The sequence below is a fragment of the Lepisosteus platostomus genome, chromosome 6 (genome assembly GCF_059453375.1).
Source record: "Lepisosteus platostomus isolate fLepPlt1 chromosome 6, fLepPlt1.hap1, whole genome shotgun sequence".
Taxonomy (NCBI): domain Eukaryota; kingdom Metazoa; phylum Chordata; class Actinopteri; order Semionotiformes; family Lepisosteidae; genus Lepisosteus; species Lepisosteus platostomus.
In genome coordinates this window covers 30,873,543-30,896,005 of record NC_142616.1, presented here as the reverse complement: position 1 = coordinate 30,896,005, position 22,463 = coordinate 30,873,543, and the positions used below count along the sequence as shown (strand labels likewise).

Below are 22,463 nucleotides of genomic sequence, written 5' to 3'. Positions count from 1 at the left end.
GAAGGGGTCTTTTATAAAAACGCTAGATGTATTTTAGTAGCGTCAGCATGCGTAGGCTGCAAAGGAACAAGTAATAGGTTTATTCCATGCTGAAAAAAAGAAGAAAGAAAACACAACGTTTCGGCCGTGGAGCCTTCTTCAGGTGTGGTAAATGTATTTCAGGGCTTGACAGAACTGTGTGGTTTGTTGTGGTTCTGTTAATGAGCAACGGGCACTACGTGCTGAGTGGAAATAAACGTCTGCTTCCTCTGCCTCCGAATTTCTTTATTGGGGGGCATTTAAATATTTCACGATTAGACAGGCACTCCTGGTGCGCGGTACTTGAATCCTAAACTAGCTCACGCTTTTCACAGCCAAGTCAGTGCAAAGGGTGCCACCTCGTGGTGTATTTCTATATAACTGGCCAGAGTTTCTTTATTTTTCCATCTATCACTGCCCCATCACAGAGATTTTGCAAATCATGCACATCATCTTCACGTTTATGAAGTACCCGACTGTTATAATGAAGGGAGGTATAATTGTAAATATTCTGCAACTTCTAGGGCTTCTGTGTGTCACCAAAACGGTGCAGGTGGAAACATATTTTAAGTTTATGATATTGTTTATTCTACGCGATTTGAAAAACGCGACCGAACCCAATTGTTTCGTGTCTGACGCACACTACCGGCCGGGCCTGTAGCGGGGTGTTTTCTTAGACCTTTATTCACCCAGCCCTTCGTATTTCTTTTCCAGCGCGGCTGTGGAGAAGCGCAAACAAATTATTTGAAGCGCACAGAAAGGACGAAGTGTCAAGTTTTTATTGTGTACTTCTGGATAAGCTCCAAAATACAAAATACATTTTAAAAGACTCATGACTTGTAAATTTGCAAACAAAAATGCGGTGATGTGAAGGCCAATGTTTGGATTTAGCAAATCGAAGCATGCACTTCATCAAGTGACCTAAACTGGGATTTTTAATCGCTCCTTCAGGGTTAATTTCCTCGGTGGCGAGTCCCCACAACCTTTTCTGCCGAGCGACCCATCAGCATCTGTGGCTTATGTTGTTACTGTATTCTCTGTTACAAGAACTTAACGATAAAAAAACACCGTCACCATCTCTCAAGGTCATCTAGGACGTTCTGGAATGTCATGATAATGCCGTTTTGCAGGACCAAAAAACACACTTTTAACGTCTTCAATGGTACAAACAACCTTACAGTGGCAAATATAATACTTTTTGCTAAGAGATTGCAACAGGAACAACGTCAGTTTTATAGGACATTCGCCTAGTTTTCGAAAGCTATAAGAAAGTATTATGTTAGAATAACATTTTCATTGTACACGCAACAGAACCTTAAAAGACACATTCATACCAAACATAACCTGTCTATATTTATCAATTCAGTGTTTAACTTTAAATTTGAATGCGTCGTTAAATATGAAAATTCAGATACTAGTGCTTTATCGGGAGAAACAGATCGCTGTGACAGGTTACATTGGGGACTGCAGGGAATTAATCGGAAATTCGGCGATTCTGCCCTTTCTTTTCCATTTTTAGCATGAAATTAACCTCTTCTTGCTCATTTGCAGCTCGGAAGGTGACGCTGGTCCCAGCGCTTGTATTGTTTTATGCACTGGAATGATGACAGGCTGAAATAATGAATCTATTCCACGCGTTTTTGTTTTTAAACAAAATCAGCGGTGATTCGTGGTTAGTTGACAGCTGACAGAACAGCGTTATTGGAGAAACGTTTGCTCTCACACGAACCGTGAGCTTCCACGGATTTCCAGAACCTGGCAGCTTTTGGTGCCCCGCTTCTCTGATTACAGTACGTGCTGTAACCTCGCATCTTGCGAAATGACATTACGTCACTGCAGCGCGTTATTCTTAAAGAGGTCTACCCTCCATCGGTCACTTAGCCCCTCTGTATTTACACTGTACGCCAGCTGTTACCCTGATTTCAGTTATAAAGCGTGACATCGCCACGTGACTGCGCTCGCCAATGTCCTCATACAACACATTCAGCATCATGGCTGCGGATGCTGCGGCTGCTAGCGCTCCGACCTGCATCCTGCGACCCGGTTCCCTGCCTCTGCTCCTCATTTTTGCCATTTCTTTGCCCGCATCGGCCCTTGGGCTGCTCGGATTCAGGCCGGAGGACACAGGGGGAGAGCTGTCCGTAGAAGACGGGGTGCTGAAGGCGACTGAGGGAACACGGTTCAGACTGCGTGTGTACTATGCAGCATCCCAGCAGAGACTCAACAGAAGTGTCAGCGGCAGAGCTGGGGATGCGGCTGCAGCGCCGTGGATCGCTTTTATTGAAGAGCCAAGTCCGGGCAGAGAGGGACAGGTGCACCCCAAACGGAACCTCTGTGTGGACAAGAATGCCAGGACAACCGATATTGAGCTCTTGGGCTCTTTCAAGTCCGCATCCAGCCAGAATTCAATCCTGGTGGAGCTTCTCGCCAAGGACCTGCGCAAAGGTGAGAAAATCAAATATTATTCCATGTGTGCCTTTGATGGGATCAAGTGGGAGCACTTCAGGACTAGGGATTTCTGGCTGGCAGTCGTAGAACGTTCTCCAGAGGCCGACGTCTGGCTGCAGGTCATCGTCTCGCTGTTACTCCTGGCTTTTTCTGCCGTCTTCAGCGGGCTTAACCTAAGTCTGCTGGCACTGGACCCATTGGAGCTCCGGGTGATCCAGAACAGCGGTACCGACAAGGAGCAGAAGCATGCCAGGCGGATACAGTCCGTGCGAAAGCACGGCAACTACCTGTTGTGCACCTTGCTCTTGGGCAACGCCCTCATCAACGCCTCTCTGGCAGTCTGGATGAGCCACATATTCGGAGTGACATGGGTTTCCATTCTGGCCTGCACCGTCGGCATTTTCTTTGTCGGGGAGATCCTGCCTCACTCTGTCGCCTCCAGACACGGGCTCGCCATCGCTTCCAAGACCATCTGGGTGACGCGGCTGCTGATGCTCATCTCTTTCCCCATCTCCTACCCCATCAGCAAGCTGCTGGACACTGTCCTGCACCAGGAGATCAGCAGCTTTTACACCCGGGAGAAGCTGCTGGAGATGCTGCGGGTGACGGACCCCTACCACGATCTGGTGAAAGAGGAGCTGAACATCATCCAGGGGGCCCTGGAGCTGCGGACGAAGACCGTGGAAGACGTGCTGACCCCGCTGAACGACTGCTTCATGCTGGCCTCGGACGCCGTGCTGGATTTCAACACCATGTCAGAGGTCATGCAGAGCGGATACACCCGGATCCCGGTGTACGAGGACGAGCGGTCCAACATCGTGGATATTCTTTTTGTGAAAGACCTGGCTTTCGTGGACCCGGACGACTGCACCCCCTTGAAAACCATCACCCACTTTTACAACCACCCCCTGCACTGTGTGTTCAACGACACCAAGCTGGACACCATGCTGGAAGAGTTCAAGAAAGGTAAGGCTTGCCTCCCACCCTCTCGCAACCCTGGCCCACGAAGGAGGTCATCTCGCTGAGTAAAGCTGATGCTTCTGACTGTAATATGTTCAATATTTCTGGCGCCTGAGGAATTTAAAACCTTGCTGACGCTGAGATGAAAAGACCTTTAACTGCTGCTGCTCCTGTTGAGCACTCCATCCTAGGCTTCCAATATCTCAGCATCCAGTGACAAAAAGCTGTTTTCGCCTTTAAGTGTGTAGAACATTTTCAGAAATGACTGTTGCTTTCAGCAGCACAGTGACACAGTGGTTAGCAATGCTGCCTCGCAGCAGTCCCTGGGTTCAATTCCTTGGTGCTGTCTGTCTGGAGTTCATACATTTTCCTCATGTTTGCATAGTTTTCCTCTGGTGCCCTGGTTTCCTCCCAAAGATTAAAGACATGTTGGTAAGTTAATCAGCTTCTGGGCAAATGTTCTGGGGTGTGAGTGTCTGGTTGTCTGTGTGTTTATCTGCCTTGCGATGGACTGGCGTCCCTTCCTGGATGTGCCCTACCTTGTGCCTGTTGCCTGCTGGGATAGGCTCTGGCTTCCCTGTGACACTGAATTTGAAGAATCGATTAGAAAATGGATGACTATTGTGCTATCAGTGGTTTCATTTAACATGGTTTATATTTACACAGTTTACACAACATATTTAGTTTTCAAAGAGATATCAGATACCCTACAGTGGTAAATGGATTTTAAGTTAGAGCCCAGTGTTTCACACAGTAGTGGTCAGAGCTTAATTACAGCTTAATTATAGAAATGTTACTGTATATCCAAAGAGGGAGTTGGCAGTAAGTTTACCTGGGGCAGATGATAATGTTTTTGTCTTATCAAAATGCTAGTGTGAAACCTTCTGTTCAATATTGTGATGTGATAAAATGTAAATGTATTTATTGATTTGTTAATCTGGAGAACTGTGCTTATCTACAATGTGTGATGAATCCAGGCATGAAGAATATGTGATGGGGTGTAAAAGGTATGTTTTAAGTACTGAGCCCTGTACAAATTGGGAATGGTTTGAGGAAATGTGGACAAACATGTTTGTGCTCCTGGGTTGTATGACAGATGACAAGAGTGGAGGAAAATGCTTTCTTTCTACCATTATCTTTACAGTATTAGCGAGAATATATTTCATAAATCATATATAATAAAAGATATCCTGAAAAGCCAGTATATGAAACTATGAAAGTATGACTTGGAAAAGAAACATTTCTCTTTATATCGCCTTAATACACCAAAACCTATTCAATGCAATAAGTAATCTGTACAAGTTGTAACATTAAAAGCTGATTAACATGCAATGTCACATGGCAGAGAACAAGGGAGTTGTTTCTAAGCAGAAAGTTAAAATGAAAAAACTTTTCCATGCAGCTCATAGCTCTTTACATTCAGAAGGAGCTTAGCAGAACTGTAGGCAGGGTCTGCGATCCGCAGAACTGCAAAGATAACTGTTCTCAAGCTTGCTCAGAGCTGGTCTGATACCAGAGTATGTTGTTGTTTGTAGTTCACTATAGTGATAACTCTCTGATACCGCGAACAGTTTGCAAATATGCTGGACACTTTGCAGACTGGAATTGAGCTGCAAAAGCGCTGTTTGAAACACTGAGAATGAACTCGTTCCCTTTTTAACACAACACCAGCCTGAGCTCTCTGGCCAGGTGTGTCTGCCTGCGAGCAGCCACTCTTTCTTTTCCTTTCAGACCCGAGCTTCCAGGAGCAGGCTGGGTGCACCAGCCCTCTCAGGCTGCTATCTGGGGCTCTCTGCCTGTTTCACCCCTCACCCACCGTCCACAGCATCTCCACAGCATCTCTCAGAAGTCTCTGGCGTGCCCTTGCTGTAGAAAGGATGAGGGATCTCACAGCTGATGTATGAACAGTATTGTGTACCCCTACAAAGTGATGAGACAGGGTTAATCCCCAGAAAAGAAGTGGCTCAGTAAATGTTTCACATATATGGAAATGTGTACAGTAATATGCAAAGCAATAGCATATAAATAAGAGGACATATGAAAATTCTGGGGGTTTAGATTTCTAGAACAATCTTAAAATGTTCTGCAGAACCAGCCAGGAGACAGTGAGGCACATATATAATCATATTGTCTAGGGACAACAGTCTTCGGGGTTGAAGATATGCTGTTTGGCACAAAGCACTGTCTCTCTTCTGACAGTGACTTTACAAAAAGCTCTCATTTCTCCTTGTAGGTAAATGTATATTTATATATTCCCCAAGAAAAGAAAAATAAACTGCTCTATTCTTAAGTTTCTAATTGTGATTGGTCATGGTCATAAATCTTGGCCTCTTTCCCAGACATGGGGCCATGGTCACTGATGAGTACTTTTCCTGACATATAGAGGATTTGTCCACCCACACCCAGCTGTCAGAGATATAAAAATACAGCGTGCAAACAATATTAATATTGTGAACTGGAGAAAATGACAGTGTACGCTGTCTGTGTCCTGAGCCTGCGGTCGTCCAGGAGCCCTGCGGAGGGCTGTGAGAGAGAACCAGCCTGCTGGGGTTGCTCACCCTCTGCCCTTTAGTCTCACTGAGGACAGGAGGGGCCCAGTCTTACTGCTGAAGGCTGGCATTCTCCCAGCCGGGGTGGATGAGCTTTGATCAACGGAGCCCTGTTGTCACTCCGAGTATCAGAGTATCTGACTCTAATTGCCTGTTTGATTTCCTCTTCTTCACTTCTGCAAGGCTTTGGGATTTGACCCAGGAATACTGAGAGAAAGCATACCTGCTTAGACTTTGAACATCCAGGGCTTCCGGTGTTCCAGGTAGTGTGAATTCCTGATGAGAAATGATGGAGGCCGTCTGTGTCTCGGGGAGGAGGCAGGATTTACTTTCATTCCCATGACAACGGGAACCAGCAATTAAACTTGTTAGTAATTCTGGTATCAATATACACAGCTGGTGTTTAAATCCATTGTGAATTAATTCATAATCATCTGTTGTTCTAGAGTGGTCACATGTTTCCTCTTATTCACATTACAGCCTCATTCAATATTTTATAGTGCTAAGTATGAAAGGATTGTGCATTTACAGAAAGAGAGGATGTGCTGAAATTGATCCTTTGTAATAATCCCTGAAGTGATTGTGTGAGAAATAAGGTTTTATATAACGATACATGTAGGAAATCATTAGACCAAATATTCAAACTTTCTGTTATATAAACCATGACTCATACTTGTTACCATGACTGTCAGTATGTCAAGAGCTGAAGTAAAGTAATGTGATGTTTTAGCTCAAAGGAACATTATAGCCTATAATTGGCTTTATTTCCATCATCGTTTCTTAGAGCGCATGTCAGAATTGAACCTTGTAATTCATATGACATCATCCATTGCATAATAATCCTCTCTTCAGATGGACAAGGCAATCTGTGAGGTTTAGAATCTGAGCTAGGTAATAATCTCACTGGTGAGCACTTTATATGAAATGAGACAGTTTAGCATGCAAACCCCCCAGCTCATTGCGTTAAAAAATATAATGAGACTCGGCTTCAGATGTGCTTAAAGCTAGACAAGAATGGACGAAACTAACTAATGGCAGGTGACAGTCTTAAAATGAAATGAATGAGTGAATGTTTTAGAAGTGTGGTATTAAAATGCCCCTTTAAGAACCATTAAGAAGCGTTTGACATTTCCATGCTGACAACAACAAACGGAGAAAGCAGCAGTGAAAATCCCACTACACCCCTGACCTTCTCTCGCTGTAGCCCTGCTCCTCCGGCTCGTCATTAGGAACAATGCGGCTGTCACTGGGGGGGGCGAGAGAGAGCTTGAATTCTCCCCTCCTGCCACGAGCTCCCCCCCCAAACCCCCACACGTCTCCACAGCCCTACAGCACTTCAGTCACCCCTGACGGTGCACAGATGGAAACCATGAAAAATTGAACACAGTGCTCTCTCCTCCTACAGCCCTCCCATTTAAAAATGGATTGGTTCTAGCAGGGGGGCAGCATGTGAAATGTCACTGGGATTTGTTCTTCCACTGAGGCCCTGAGAGCCCCTTACCTGTTACTTTATTTCTTAGTGTTCTTTTCAAAGGAGGGTGAAAAATATTTAACTTCTCATCAAACAGAAGACCGCCACGTCTAAAGCCTTTTGAATCCGCACAGATATTGAAGAGCCATTACCATTTCGTATACATAAATTTGCACTGAATAATTCAGGCTTGGTTCTAACTCTTACAGGTGTTGTTTGGGCCGGCATGCAGGTGCTTATGTTCATGTTACACAATGCTCATTCGTAGAAGCGGAAGAGCCGGCCTGTGAGGTCTTTCCTAGCTGTAGCACTTTGTTTATGTTGCACTTTGTTTACTGAGATTCTAAGTTGCTTTGGTTCAAATAAATGTCATCAGTGCTGGTGTATGTCTGCTGAAGATGAGCTGTTAATAGCTTCAAAGCAATATTTATCCACCAAGGTATGAAACTTCAGAATCACGTTAGGATCATCATAAAGGTATATCGCTGTAGTTTCTCTGGATCACAAACAGAGGACTCATCTAGTAATTACACAAATTGATCCAGTGTTTTATTTTTTTTACATCACTGATGCGTGGTACTTGATATGCATGACCCACATACAGGCACAAGATGGTGGCCTTCCTATTGGCATTACCTCCAGAAGGAGCTGGATGTGTGCAGGGATTAGCAGGGACATTCGTGTGGGCTAGATTCCTCCAGGGAGCCGAGTTATGTAATGGCTTGATGATGTAATGTCAGGCACTGCACATCAAGCAGCACCATTCAGGGCACATGAAATAGCTTCCTAAGCAAGCTGCAGGGATTTAATCCTGGTCCCTCAGAGTCCCACACAGCTGGTAGCAGCCAGGATGCACAAACTGGGTGAGCCACTACTAGTCTGCTGTTCAGCAAAGATCAAAGGGCCTAAGGGATCAGTCAGGCCCCTCAGAAGATAGTCAGAAGGTGCTCGTAAAAAGCAACACAAGACTTACTTATTTGTCTTGAATTTCGTGGGTCATAGGGGACAGCTGGATTCATTTTGATCCTTGCAATTTTAAGTCACTTCCAAACTGGATCATATGACACATGGCAGAGATAGTCAGTGACTCGCTAGACTGTATCGCATAAATCTCAGTTAGGTATGTCTAACATCTGGTTCCCTAACATTGGAGCACTTCACAGATAATGCATCAGTCTGTGCAATTAAAAAAAGACTTTAGAAAATACTAAAAGCGAACACTCAGATAGATAGATTCTGACAAAGTCTATACTGTATGTGAGGTGTCAGAGACCTAAAATGCTCATTTTATTATAGGACTTTGAGAGACAAGACTGATTGCTTTCACTTGTGTAATTAGCGCTGTTGTAAGCATGACAGATTGTCAGCCTTTCAAAGAATCAGTAAACCAAATACCAGATCGCTTCCCCCATGAGTAGTGTGCCCAGACAACTGAGAACACAGGGACAGCGGATGTCCAAGCCTACAAGCCAGAAACCTCAAGAGTTCACCACCTTACGTAATCAGTATGACTGCTGTGTTTATGTAATGGTTCATTCACAGAGTTGTCTGAAAAAACCTGTCTTGTTTAAAAAAATGATTCAAGGTTTCCTTTTATCACATTACTTGGAAAGTTTCTAATTACAGGCATAGTCACTAGATGGATGATTGCGTTTTTTTGCAGCCTGTCTGTCAGCCTCTATGTATCTACCTTACATTTGGTGCGCCAGCATGTCTGTGCACCACTGCTGTGACTCCAGGCAGCACCGGCAAAGCTGAGCAGAGCCAGCTCAACCCTTTTCTGGCAATCGTACCAACTGCACAGCCCAGTTAGTGCTGTTGACCCAGGGCTCCAGCACCCCTGCCTCCTCACCTCCTCTCTGCCCCCCTGATGCTGGTCGAAGATGGGCCATGACTCACTTTTCCATGCTTATTAAAGTCTGTAGAACTCTGCCCCTCTAAGAATTCTTGCTGTTGTTTTCTTTCCAACTTCCAGAATGGTATTATTTTGTGTGGTTTTGCACTTCTGCTTATTTTTCTCATATACCATATAATGAAATGCATTTAAAGCCAAGAAGTTCCTATTAAAGTGAAATACTAGATATACTCTGCTCTGAAAAACCGGTTCATTGACAACTGCTTGGGATAAAAGATATGAACTATGTCAACAACCTGAAGAGATTATATGTATATTGTTCTTTATAAGTATATTGTTTATACCCAGGGAGTCTATGTGGGCAGAAGGATCCCAAAAAGGATACAGACAGTCTTTAAACTAAAATGTCATGCAGAAAGGATAATTGGTGGCCATAACATTTACTGTATCAGTGATAATTACACTCCCTGGACAGATAGACACATGGTCAGATTCTTCCCAGTTCTGTAGTTTGATGGGGACAGGCTCAGAAGGTGATCCCCGACCAAGTACGGCACATAAAACGCACAGTTTCTCTTGCATCTAACTGACATAGTTCCTTTCAGTGACACCTGTTTGCTTCTGTCTCTGTGCAGGTAAATCTCACCTGGCTATTGTGCAGCGGGTGAACAACGAGGGAGAGGGCGACCCTTTCTACGAGGTGATGGGCATTGTCACCCTGGAGGACATCATTGAGGAGATCATCAAGTCTGAGATCTTGGACGAGACCGACCTCTACAGTACGACAGTTTGTTGACTGCACGCGTGACAAATTAAATCAGTGATAACCTTCGGGATAGAGTAGGAGAGGACAGCTTGATCTCTTTCGATGGCTTTCGTAAAACCAGATATATTCCATATAAATCAGATATTGTTTTGAAATGATAAGTCAGTAATTTTTTTCTTTATACCGAGTATACTTGTTTACATCTTCCATGTGACATCTCATTACACATCCTCGCTGTCCACACTCAGTTGCTTTAAGATAACGAGCTAGGCATCTACCTTTCACAGCACATGAATAATTGGATTTTAGTGCCCTCTTTAACAGGATGTCTAAACACAACTTTTCCATTTTCATTCTGCTACAGTGCGCAGCATTTCAGTAGGTACTGAGCTGGTTGGTAAAAACAGAGCAGAGTACAAGAACTCTCTGAGGGTTCCCTTGATTTTCATTTCAGCTTCAGTCCTTCATTAATATTAAAATATTACATTTATTGATTAATTCATTCAATGGGATATACTGTATATGTATTTATAGATGATGATTGTGAAGAATCGAACTCGGGTGCCCATAACGTGTATGGAGTTTTTTGGTCCAGGGAGGGAGTGAGGTCAAGGAAGTAACTGAGCGCTGGGGTCAAGCAGAAAGCAGGAGACCCCGTGGTGGCACAGTCCTTCCTGCGCCGAGACAGACTCCAGTGGGTCTGGGGTCAGCAGTGTGGAGGGAACAGGCCGGGCCTTAGTTCTGTGTCATTTGTGCAGCTGATAACCGCAACAAGAGGAGGGTGTCCCATCATGAGAGGAAGCAGCAGGACTTCTCCCTCTTCAAGCTGTCAGAAAACGAAATGAACGTGAATGTCTCTCCCCAGTTGCTCCTGGCCACACATCGATTCCTGGCAACAGGTAGGGAACCTTTTTTGAGTATCTTTTTTTTCTGTGTCCCAGTGAAAACCCATACAGAAAGACAAAGCTACTATATCTGTGGCTGTTTGAAAATGTGCACACGTTCACCTGGAAAATTGGCTTTCTGAAGAGAAGGAAACTCCCTATGAGCACACTATTGTATTTCTGGTTGTTTTGGTGGGGAATCTAACAAAGAAGTTTATCATGTTTTTTTTTCCATACCTAGTTTGCTGTGAGGATTCCAGCACCTATTATTGCCAGATTTTCATAAAGCTAAAATTCCCTTTTGATCTGAAATTAGTTGCTGTTTGTTTGTATGTTGCTGTTTGAACATTGTGTTTTCACACAGGAAAATGCTAACCTTCATATTAGAAGTACCTGCTCATGTTGTAAACTGTACTTTTACTTAGCTGATTTGAAAACAAAAATAATTTAAAAATATTTGCGGATCTAACAAAATGTATCATATGAAATAGTAAAGTTGTTACAATAAATATTTTATTGCACACATCTCCAGCAATGAATGACACTCTTTTGACATATGAATCACTAATACAGCTGCACAGTAGCTTAGAGCAGTCTATGTGAGATTAAATTTCATAATTCATAGAATCATGATCAGTGACTCATTTTAACACACAATTTGACTCGTCAGATTTCAGGAGCTAAGCAAAGTTGGGTCTGGTCAGTGCTGGGTGGGGAACTAACAAAGGAAAACCAAGTTGCTGCTGTAAGAGGTTCTGGTGGACCAGTAGGCGGCGCTCTGCCTCTGGACCCGAAATCTTCCCTTCTTCGCATGACCTGCTGTGTAGTGGGGCTGTTTGCTCCATGATGATGGCTTGCTTTATTTCCCCCAGCTGGGCAACGTGCTGCAGGAGCAGATTAAGTGGGTTTCCCCTTTATGTACAGGAGTCAGTTCAGATCTAAAACACTAAATAAATTAAATGAATGAACAGAAACTGGGTGACGCACAGAGTCTCACTGACACCAGCAGATCCCACTGAAGGACTGTCTCTCTCTTTGTCTGTTCAGAAGTGGAGCCCTTCAAGCCCTCCTACCTCTCTGAGAAGATCCTCCTCCGCCTGCTCAAGCACCCCAACGTTGTCCAGGAGCTCAAGTTTGATGAGAGAAACAAGAGGGCGGCACAGCACTTCCTGTATCAGCGCACCAAGCCTGTCGATTACTTCGTCCTGGTTCTGCAGGTATTTTCACCTCCACAACAGCCACGTATTTCTGTCTTTCAGCCTTGATCTACGGTCCACATGGTTTGCAGCCCCTGGTCTTTAGCGTGCAGTCCACACTCTTCCTCGGTCCTTCAGTTCTGAATGTTAGATCACAGACCTTTAAATCTGAGCCATTTTATTCCAGTTTCTCCTCCATTAATGCTTCTCTTCCCACTCTTTCAGCCCTGCCCCTTAGGTCTGATCATTAGCCCACTCCCTCTTCAAGTCACACTGGAGTCCGGAGTCTCAAGCGTGTGAAGCTATTCTTGCGGTTGTTCACGAGACCTGATTCATAGGCATTAACAACACTCTTCCAGCAACGGCTCAAGATAGGGTTAATACACACTGACTGCAAAGCTGCTTATGCAGCACCCATCCATTAAAAAGGGTGACCTTAATTAATTCTAAACCAAAACGTCTTACTTCTACTGCACGTTAGGGTTGTGGAAATGCAATTAGAATTAAACTAGAGGACCAGCCGTATGGAAATAGGATCCTGGTGGATAGTCAATACAGATTTAATAATGGTAGGTGAAGCTTAACAAACTTGGTAGAGTTGCCCGAACCAGCAACAGCCGTAATGGGTACAAACAGAACATATGATACAGTATATTTAGATTTTCAGACCTTTTGACTGAAAATTCCTCCTGAAAAATTGATTTTTAGGGTTACAGGGTTGATCATTTGTAGATTAAAAGCAGGATAAATACAGAGTACAGGGTTATTGAGGCAGCTATGAGCCTTGTCCACCCACCCAAGATGCCTTTTTTCGTCCTGTTCATTTTCCCCATTCCTTAAAGACAGTAATACCTGCGAATATAGGGATTAAGACATCCTGTTTTCAAGGGCCGTGTGGAGGTGAAGATTGGGAAAGAAGCTCTGCGGTTTGAAAATGGGGCGTTTACCTACTACGGTGTTCCTGCCATCGTGCCAGCCCTTTCCTCAGGTGAGTGTCCTTTGTGCCAGGAGTTGGCTCCCAGAGCCCAGAGAGTTTCCGCCCTCTGTCACGAGAGGAGAGTCGGGTCTTCGATGTCGGGGTTCTCAGTCTTGATTCCCGGAGGTTCTAGTGTCTTCACCCATATTCTCACTTATTTAGCTAGTCTAATTGTTTAATTAGCTGCATAATTGTAATTCATCTTACCAGGCTCTGTGTTGGTATGGAGATATCTGTGGCTCTAATTAAGTCAATCTCTTGATTAATCAACTGTAAAAGACCTGTACAGAAAATCCTATTTATATCTAATTTACAGAATAATTAGGTTCTTTGTTTAATTGGCTTTTCGAGTGGGAATCAGAAGACACTGGTCCCTCCAGGAACTGAGTTAGAGTCCCGTGCTTTACATTTACTGAGGGAAAACATTTCACTACCCAAGCAAAGGGAAAGAAACACGGAAAACCTCATTACTCAAAACACCAATACGAGTCTGGCTTATACTGTATAACAAGTTCTGTGTGCACACTGGCTTTGGTGATGCAATTGACTTAATTAGGGGGAAAGCTGATGTAATGAAAAAAGCCACTGGGAATCGGCCAAATGTTCCAAAATTATATCATAAACAGGGCATTAGTAAATCACCTTTCATATAGAGCACCACAGTGTTTGAAACCAATGTGCAATTTTCATATGACTCTCTCTTCCACATTTGGAACTCCCTGACATCCTGACTCCCTGACATCCCCGATTTCTCTGCAGAGGCATGAATGACTCTCAAATTACCAGCCAACTTTAAGAAAGTCTCAGGCCAGCTGGACAACAATCACCCTTGCACCATGTAGGGAGATTTAACTCATAACACTGGTCTGATCGAAATTATGCAAGGAAATAATCCTGTAATATAGATCAAGTTCCAGACAGAAAATACCTACCCTAAGCAAAACAATGGGCACCTTGTTTTTCTCCTGGCTCCTCCTCTGTCTTGGAGAGAACTTGATATCGCCAGCTCTTTTTCCATCAGTCTGCTGACTCAAGCAGTTTGTCCAGCTGTCATTATTCAGTCAGAATGCATTCCTATTGACTGGAGGGGTCCACAGCCAGTCAGGGTCTCAGGCAGAATAACAAGACCACTGCCACACTCTTTCTCCTGTGCAGCTCAGACTGCCTGCTCTAGGGATGTGGAGAAGTTCCTTACCCGCACTGATAACTGAACGATCTGACTTTTTACTGGCACATTTCTCATCATGTTTTACATCTGCCCTGAGTCTATAAAAAGAAAGGATGTAAACGTTATTAGTCTTATTGGTATAGTGTGGTTATCTCTGTTTACATCACAATGCGAAAGAGAAAGGTGCATTACAAATTTGGGATTATTATTGTTGGCATCAGTTCAGAATTTCAGCAAAGCAGATTTATAGTAAACCAGTAGGAATTAATAGCTGTACAGGTAAAATTGGTTCTGGATTGCCACCTAGTGACAGAAACTGTAAATAACAGGTTTTGGCATGTTTTATAAAAATTCACTTTCATTTACTTGGAAATACAAAAACCTGGGTAGGTATCACCTACTGTGGGTGTGATTATTTGTTTATCACGGAATAAAACTTCTGCAGCATAGCAAACATATCGGTCAAACACCCATTCGGGGTCATTTTAAGAGTGTCATCCATTACGATCAGTAAAGAAAGTGTAAACGCAGTAGGTCAACAGAAGCATTGTTTCAATTCTCCGTATAATTTTTTCTACGTTTTTCTGAAAGCTGCGGCACTACCCTGTCTCTGCCCTGTATGGTCCAGTCCACAGGTCCCCCTCGCGCAGCAGCGGGCTCAACCACTCCGACTCCACAATCTACGGCGGCAGCATGAGCCAGCTCAACACCAGCACCACCACCTACCTTCCGGACTACTCCGTCCGCCAGCTCACCGACCTGCAGATCATCAAGGTGCCCGCTTCCTGTACACTGGAAACAGCCAACAGTAACAACACAGGCACTTCTTACAACACGTCAACTCCTGCTGATCAGACACTTCAATCACCGCCGTTGATTAAATTGTTGTGAAGTGGGTATGAAAATGACATTAAGGTCGTCCTACGAATTTCCCTTGCCCTGCACAGATCACACGGAGTCACTACCAGAATGCTCTGACAGCCTCGCGCATAGACAGCTCCCCGCAGACCCCCGACACCGACGCCCAGATGAATGAGGACAGCACCCCCACCCCCGAGGTCCCCGTGCCCGAGGCTCGCTCCTACAGCATCGCCCTGCCCCTCCCGGAGCCCCGTCTGAGCGCCGCGGCCCGACCCCGTCCGCACGCCGGCGGCACCCAGCACAGCACCACGCTGCTGAACGAGAAGAACCGCATCGTCCGTGAGTCTTTCCGCCCGGCCGCCTGTCGCGGAGCTGGACAGCACTGTGCCGGACACGGCTGGCACAGAGTCTGACAACGCACGACCGTGGGCTAGCGCGGTGAGGGGCGGTGTAGCCTTTACGGAGAGAGCGCTCTCGCCTCTGCTCCGTGTTCCTGCTTGCAGTGCTGGAGCAGAACTGCGGGGTCAGAGACCATACTGAAGGTGCTGTCAGGACATACTGTAAGATTGAACAATTGTACGCTACCATTAAAAAACGAAACCGAAAAAAGGGACACATTTTAATGGGGCCCTTTTTAGACTCCAGGTAGCTGAGAGATTACGTTTGTGGGGGGAGCAAAAAAAAAGATCCCGTAGAAACCAGTGCAGAAGCAGCTGATGGTACAGTACATGCACAAACGTGACGTGCACAAGGTTCGACAGTTGGCACTCCCAAATCTTCTTGGCAGGAAAAACACATCAGATCTGGGAGACGCCTGCACCAGAGCTGCGTGAAAGCGTCCAAATTACACGAGGCTTAATTCTCCTTTCAGCTTCATTTTATATCAGATATGACAAGAAAAGCCTTTAATCATTGAGGAATGCCTCGCCCCACAGTGAATCATAGCTGTGGTGTTATTACAAGGCATGCTGTACATTTGTATTTGTCAAATGCAATTTAACAACACACAGAAAAGTGGTGATTGCTGTAGTTTCACAGATTTAAGAGCAGATGTATTTTCTTTGAGTGTTGTTTTCATGTTTAGTAGATGTTTTACTATAAATGTGTCCATAGTGTAGCTGTGGGATGGCTCTGACTAGGGTGTGCAGCAGGTGAAGCCGGAGAGGTCATTTCCCGAAATCCTGAGGCTGGAGAGCCTCCTCCCGCCTCGCTGGCTGCTGTCATTCTTACTCTCTGTCTCCCCCTGCAGGCAGCAAGTCGGATGGCCAGAAGAGCCCCAGCGATTCTGTGTTCCTGCGAATGGACGACATCCCCTACATCAAAGAGGACCTGACTGGTAATGGCAAATACGGTGAGTGACAGAGGGGGGGGTTAACTTAAGTTAGCTGAAAATGACTTTCTTTATATACATCTGAATACCAAGAACTTGGTATTCTTAATTCTACTACTTACATCTAGAATCAGATTTCCTGAGTGTGCAGAATTGATTCTCTTGTACACTACTGCACACAAGACAACATGGCATGTAACACCAAAGAAGACGTGTGCTTGGCCACATGAACTGGGCCACAGTTTTTGTCATCAGTTTTGGTTCTTTCACCTGTGGAGGGAATTATACATCACGCTGGACAACACATCACAAGTGATATTCTAGAAAGGAGACTCTTTTTTCGGCAAATTACAAATTGCAGGAACTGGTCTGCTTTTGCTGATGGGCACTATAATTCAAAGACTAAAACTGTTCAAATGTGCATGAAAGTGAACTGAGAGATGTGATACTCTGATTTATTGCAGCCCAACAACAAAGTGTCAGATCTCTTCTTCTTTACCCCCAGCAGACAGAGACGCAATTCCTGATGGAGCAGACCACCCCACCTCCCCCTTCATCAGCAGCCTGTCTCTGAGCGGCTCTGACGAGACCCTGGGAAAGAAACTCCTGAGTAAACTCAGTGAGTACCGGCTTCCCGCTTTACTGGTGTCACAGTTCCCAAAACCTGAGCACGCAGGGAAATGGATTGCTTTCATTCTCTCTTCAGCAAATTCGAATTAATGTGACGTAGAAACAAAAGGTATTGGAAGCTTACTAGTTGTAACTTGCCTGGCCGGAGGAAGTGGTCAGAATCCCCCCTTACCTTTGTGAGGAATGAGCCAGGGAGCTGCTGCAAGAGTGCAAAAGGATTAGGGGGAGGGATGCAAGAAAGGTGCGCATAATGCTTCTCAGGAGGTGAGTTTTTATCCAGAGGAAAGCAGACTGGGGCAAGAGAATAAAATTTGATCTTCTCACAACTTTCTGTTTTAGGCTTGAAAGGTTTTTGTGAACAATCATTCACACGCCGTTAGAGATTAAATGTCAAAATGTTTGTGAACCTAATACAACTAAGAATTGTTCTGCAGAGGGAATATTGAGCTTATTCATTCACTCTTGGAAGGGCTATTGGAAACTGTAGTGCCAAACTATAAAATAGAACACTGTCGCACCTGAAGAAGGCTCCACAGCCGAAACGTTGTGTTTCTTTTCTTCTCTTTTCAGCATGAAATAAGTCTTTACTTATTCTTATCCTTCACAGTTAATTCACCTGTACTAGTTTTAAAGTATGCTACCACACTGACATAACCCACCTTGAATTCAGTCTGTTTACATACATTTCAGCACACTCAGCTTGGAAATATGTATGGAAATGAAATTGTTATACCACCAGCTGAGGAAAGTGGCTGCTCAAGTCGAACAGGGAAACTGCACTCTTGTCATAGGGACTCCCGCCTGTGACACGCGATCATATGACTCGCTCACTACTGCACGGTCAAAGCTTCCGGGCCTTTCGGGAGGTGGTGTTAAACGTGTTAGAAAAACAACCCACGGTAACAAAAAACATGCATTTCTCTAGGCAATAAGAAGAGGAAGAAGTCTCGCGACGGGGAAAAAACGCCAGAAGATAACCCTGAGCAGCCCCTAGTGAAGACCTAGCACCTTCCTGCTGCAGGAGCTGCCTGGCCGGAGAAGGAGGTCCTGTCAGCTGAGCCTCTGCCACGAGGGAAGGCCCAGACGTCCTGCGCTTGTCAGGACTGGGCACCTGGTCTCCTCTGGGCATAAGGCCTGCACACCAGTCCGCTTATCTCCTGGCAGACATTCCGCATCCTGGGGTTCTGGTGTGGGGAGCCAAAGAAAATTCCATTGCTCTGTTGTGTTTGGACCAGTACATTTCCTTTATTATTATTATATAGTTCTTGATCCACCAGTAGAATTTTAAGGGAGTTTATCTCATCAAGCATTAGGCAAAAACTCTGGGGATGGAGATGAAATGCTCTTAAGTGTAGAGTCCAATCGATTTTCTCCAAGTCCCCAACAGCCACTCACTAATAGTTTCCATTGATACAAGAGCTCTACAGAGATAACAAAAAAGTCCTCACAGCCGCGTTCCTCTGAAAGCCTGAAACGCGCTGAATCGCTTCTTGAGTCTTCCATGCAACACGACGAGCAGACAAGAGAGTTACTGTAACCCACAAGTGGGGAAACCTCACATTCAATCTTAATTCTTAGATTTAATTAACTTAATTTTTACGTTTGTATTTATGCTATTTAAGATGGATACGAGGTAGAAGTATTTTATCACAGCTGTTGTACTGAATTATTTTTTATGAGATCAAAAAGAGTTGTATCGAAGAGCAAATTATTTCTGGAAGAATGCAGGGATGTTGCAGGAAGCAAAGGGTTGTGGGAGTGTGAAATAAGCTACCCACCCACCCAAGTTGTCAAAGCTGATACCCCGACTCCTTTCCTGCGTTAAAAATCATATAGATGAAACCATTATTTTTCTACTGATATAATATAACTTACAATTTATGTTAAATTACTGTGCAAATTACTGTTAGCCAGTATTATTAAGTTTTATTGTTTTGTCCTAGATGTTGGGCTTCTAGGATGTTGTGATTTTCAGATGGCACTCAGAAGAAAACTTTGCCACACCCGCAGTGGATTTAGTCTTAAATTGAAAGGTCTATATTCCTTGAAGGACCTCATTCTGTGGGGTGTTGAAGTCTTCATGTAGAAATAAACAAGGAGCCTTAGCTCCTTAGGAGCCGGTCTCCACTGATGAATACTTGACCATGGCCAGGTTCACCCATAAAACACAGCTGTGGAGGGCAAGTGTATCCCTTGTGTTAAACCAAATCTCCCATAAATAACAATACAAGCTCAGTGACACCGAACCACTTTCACTGAGCCAGACTGCCTCATGGTTGCCTACAAATTGTCACCAACTCGGCACTTTCCCAGTATTGCAAGATTTCAACTGCATGTTACTTTCACACACTTGAACATTTGGCCGGGCTGTCTGCTATGACCTCATCACTGATTGAAACCTGCAGCTATCCCCTATGTACTGATCTCCAAGATTCACCTGGCATCGCCTGGTTACTTGGAGTTCTGCCCCACACAAATTCCTGTTTACAACAGACCTAGCTTAATGGGAACTGGGCAATAAGATAAATAAGGACATTTCAACACGGACTACAAAAGATGGAGTGTTCTTCAGTTCTTTCCTAACTGCATCCAAAATTTCCACCACATGTACAGCAGGTTCTCCTGGGAACCAAGTCTGACTTTTGCATTATTCCTTAAAGCAGAAAAATGAACAAATGATTCCTTGTTTGGAACAATGTTCAAGTTATATTTTCCTCAAATGCCTGTTTGCTTTATACTTCAAAACATGGAGAATTGAAATTTTAATTTTAATTGCGTTTTCGAAACAAACTGTAGAATCTTTACTAAATTGTCTTACAAGAAAGCCATAACTGTAAATATAGTTGCAATTTAATACCAAACAGTTTCACTTTTAAAGTGATAAAAATGTGAGAAACGTTCATAAAATTTAAATTTGCTTTTTTGAAGAGTCCAGGTGGGAGATTGTCAAGGCTTATTGCTCCAAAGCAAAATTTGCTCTCAGTTTGTAAATTAATTGTAATGTTTCAAGTTTCATGGCAGGCAAGAGACACCATCTCTACATGCCAGAGTTCCTGAGTTTGAGTTTATCCCTGTTTTATAGTGACATTGCAGAAGCATTTTGTGGAAATCAGAGGACTCTTAATCCCCGTTTCAAATGATAAGAGGTTTTAGAGAGTGGCAAAATGAGAAACAGGTCTAGATGGAAGTTCCTGGAAATTGAAACAGTGGAGCAAATTTTACACTTATGCCAAAAGCTTTGAAGGTCATCCCAACTGCTAAACATTAACCCCTGTCTGACCCATTATTGTGTTTTAAAGAATGAAGCATCCGCAAAAATAGCAGTTCAGCTGGTTCTTTTCCCTCAGTGAGCAGTCAATTCCCTTCCTCACTCGTGACAGCAGCTTGCTGAGCTTGACTGAACAGCACTGTTCTGTCCTCTTCTTCCAGGGCTTAAACCACCTCTGGTCTTCTTTCATCCATGTTTGTTCTTTCTGTGCAGATTTAGTGGTCTGTTTATTATTGAGCCAATACCATTTTATTATACTTTGGCGATCAAAAAATTGGAAGATGCTCTAAAGCCCATTGGAGAGCAGCAATTGAAGAATGGGGTCATGCCTCAGAGCTGCCCAAGTGTTGAGTTGTGCTCACTGTTAATCACAACAAGAAAGCTGAACTGCCAAGTAGCCATCGGGGAAAAGGGTTGGGGGCTTAGGGGTTGGTAGCATGGGGATGTATTGTGTCCTGAAAACACTGCTGTAGATACAGTATACAGCAAAATATTTCATAAGGGAATGTTGAGCCAACGAACTGTGCTACTAACTCTGCATGCTTGGAGTACAGATGAGCATGAACTAAGAATTCTTTGTAACCAGAGCAGGCCTGCCTGAAGGGGGTTATCTGGGTAGAGGGGAGGGATGGGGGTAAAACACGTGGTAGCCATTAGTGTATAAAACATGGCCTGAGCATAACGCCATCTCACAGCTCTAAAATATAAGGTTTACAAGGGAAATGAGCTCACTTACTCAGGGCTCTCTCAACCTCATAACTCACCTGTTGTTTGTTTGTGTGTGTGTGTGTGTGCGCGTGTGCGCAACACTATATATAGTAATAGATCCTGAATGGTCATCGATTCATTTTGTGCAGACTGAGCATGTTTAGGAAATTAGAGAGAATTGAAATGTTTGTGAATCTGCAGTTTTTAGACACTCCTACAAGGGAACAACAGTGGTAGATGCACTTAAAAGGCAACCACATGAGCAACAGCAATAACAGTTCATTTCATTACAAGACTGTGTGTGACGCATCAGATTACAGATTCATTTCAACTCAGACGTAAACCAGATCTCTGTGCTGCTTCAAAAGCTATCTCATTTTGATGGCCTCTGTTGTGGTAAAAGAATGAGGCACGGTGATTGCCTTCCAGCTGATGACCAAGGCTGTAGGACATCCACTTTTGGAGGGCTCTGTTAGATCACGTGTTATGCTCAAGTCCCATGAAGACATTTTATATTGTGCAATACAGATTGCCAAAGCTAGTTACTTAGAGCTTGTGGTAGAAGCAGTTAGCCTAACAACTAAAAACAAAGAAGCTGTGGGGTGAAGAAGCAGGTGACATTGCAGTAGTTTTGGCCCATTTTACAACAGCTGCATAGTCACTGCCTGAAACTTTAACAGAATTCCCCATTTGTAGCCTTATAACCACATCGGATTAAGCTTTTTCTATGGCAAAGTAAGCAGCAGGCAAAGGCATGCCTGCAAAGTGTGCACATCTAGATTGAAAAACCAGGACAGCATTCTGAAATTGTTATTCAGGCATAGACCTTAAACAAGAACCAGGTGCCTCTTAACATAAGACTTGCAACAGGACAAGCTTCCCTCTGCAGAACCACAGAGAACAACATGATCACAAGTCACATGCTGACTTTCTGTGAAAGAGCCACAGAGGGGTTCACCTTCTCGGTTGCTAGGCGTGTGCGCCGAGAGACACGGTTTACCACCAGCTCTGGCTAATGTGGTTTTGGCAACATTTAGATGTATAGAATTTATATTCATATATGTTTGAAATATCCTTTTTATGAAGAAAGATGAGATTTAGAAATATGAGGTTATGCTTTTATCAGATAATTAATTTTCAAAATATTTAATAAGGGGGAAAACCTTTGAAGTTGCTATTTTACAATAAGATGTCATCTGAACTCCTCAGTAAAAAAAGTTCAAAACTGACCCGTGCGGGAGGTTTTTTTAAGCTTCTCTTTATAGGTAATGGGGGCAACGGAGATGTCCTTCCCAAGAACTTAGATGAGGATCAGCTGGCCACGGTTTGGGTAAGGATCAAGGACAAATGGAGAACACAAGCTTTCAATTATTCC

General features: G+C 44.0%; 1 protein-coding gene across 2 annotated transcripts; it reads left to right on the top strand.

Moving 5' to 3' along the window:
• The first annotated feature begins 1,756 nt into the window (after window positions 1–1,756).
• Window positions 1,757–22,317, top strand: cnnm1 (cyclin and CBS domain divalent metal cation transport mediator 1). Of its 2 annotated transcripts, none has more exons than XM_088635341.1 (10): window positions 1,757–3,432; window positions 9,937–10,080; window positions 10,826–10,966; window positions 11,999–12,168; window positions 13,036–13,135; window positions 14,920–15,065; window positions 15,239–15,491; window positions 16,402–16,503; window positions 16,988–17,101; window positions 18,038–22,317. In XM_088635341.1, exons 1-10 carry the CDS (start codon window positions 1,983–1,985, stop codon window positions 18,115–18,117), a joined length of 2,700 nt encoding a protein of 899 aa, XP_088491467.1. In that variant the 5' UTR covers window positions 1,757–1,982; the 3' UTR covers window positions 18,118–22,317. The 2 variants fall into 2 exon arrangements, with proteins under 2 accessions (XP_088491467.1, XP_088491468.1); XM_088635342.1 differs by having other exon boundaries at window positions 1,758–3,432; window positions 16,991–17,101.
• The last annotated feature ends 146 nt before the right edge of the window (window positions 22,318–22,463 follow it).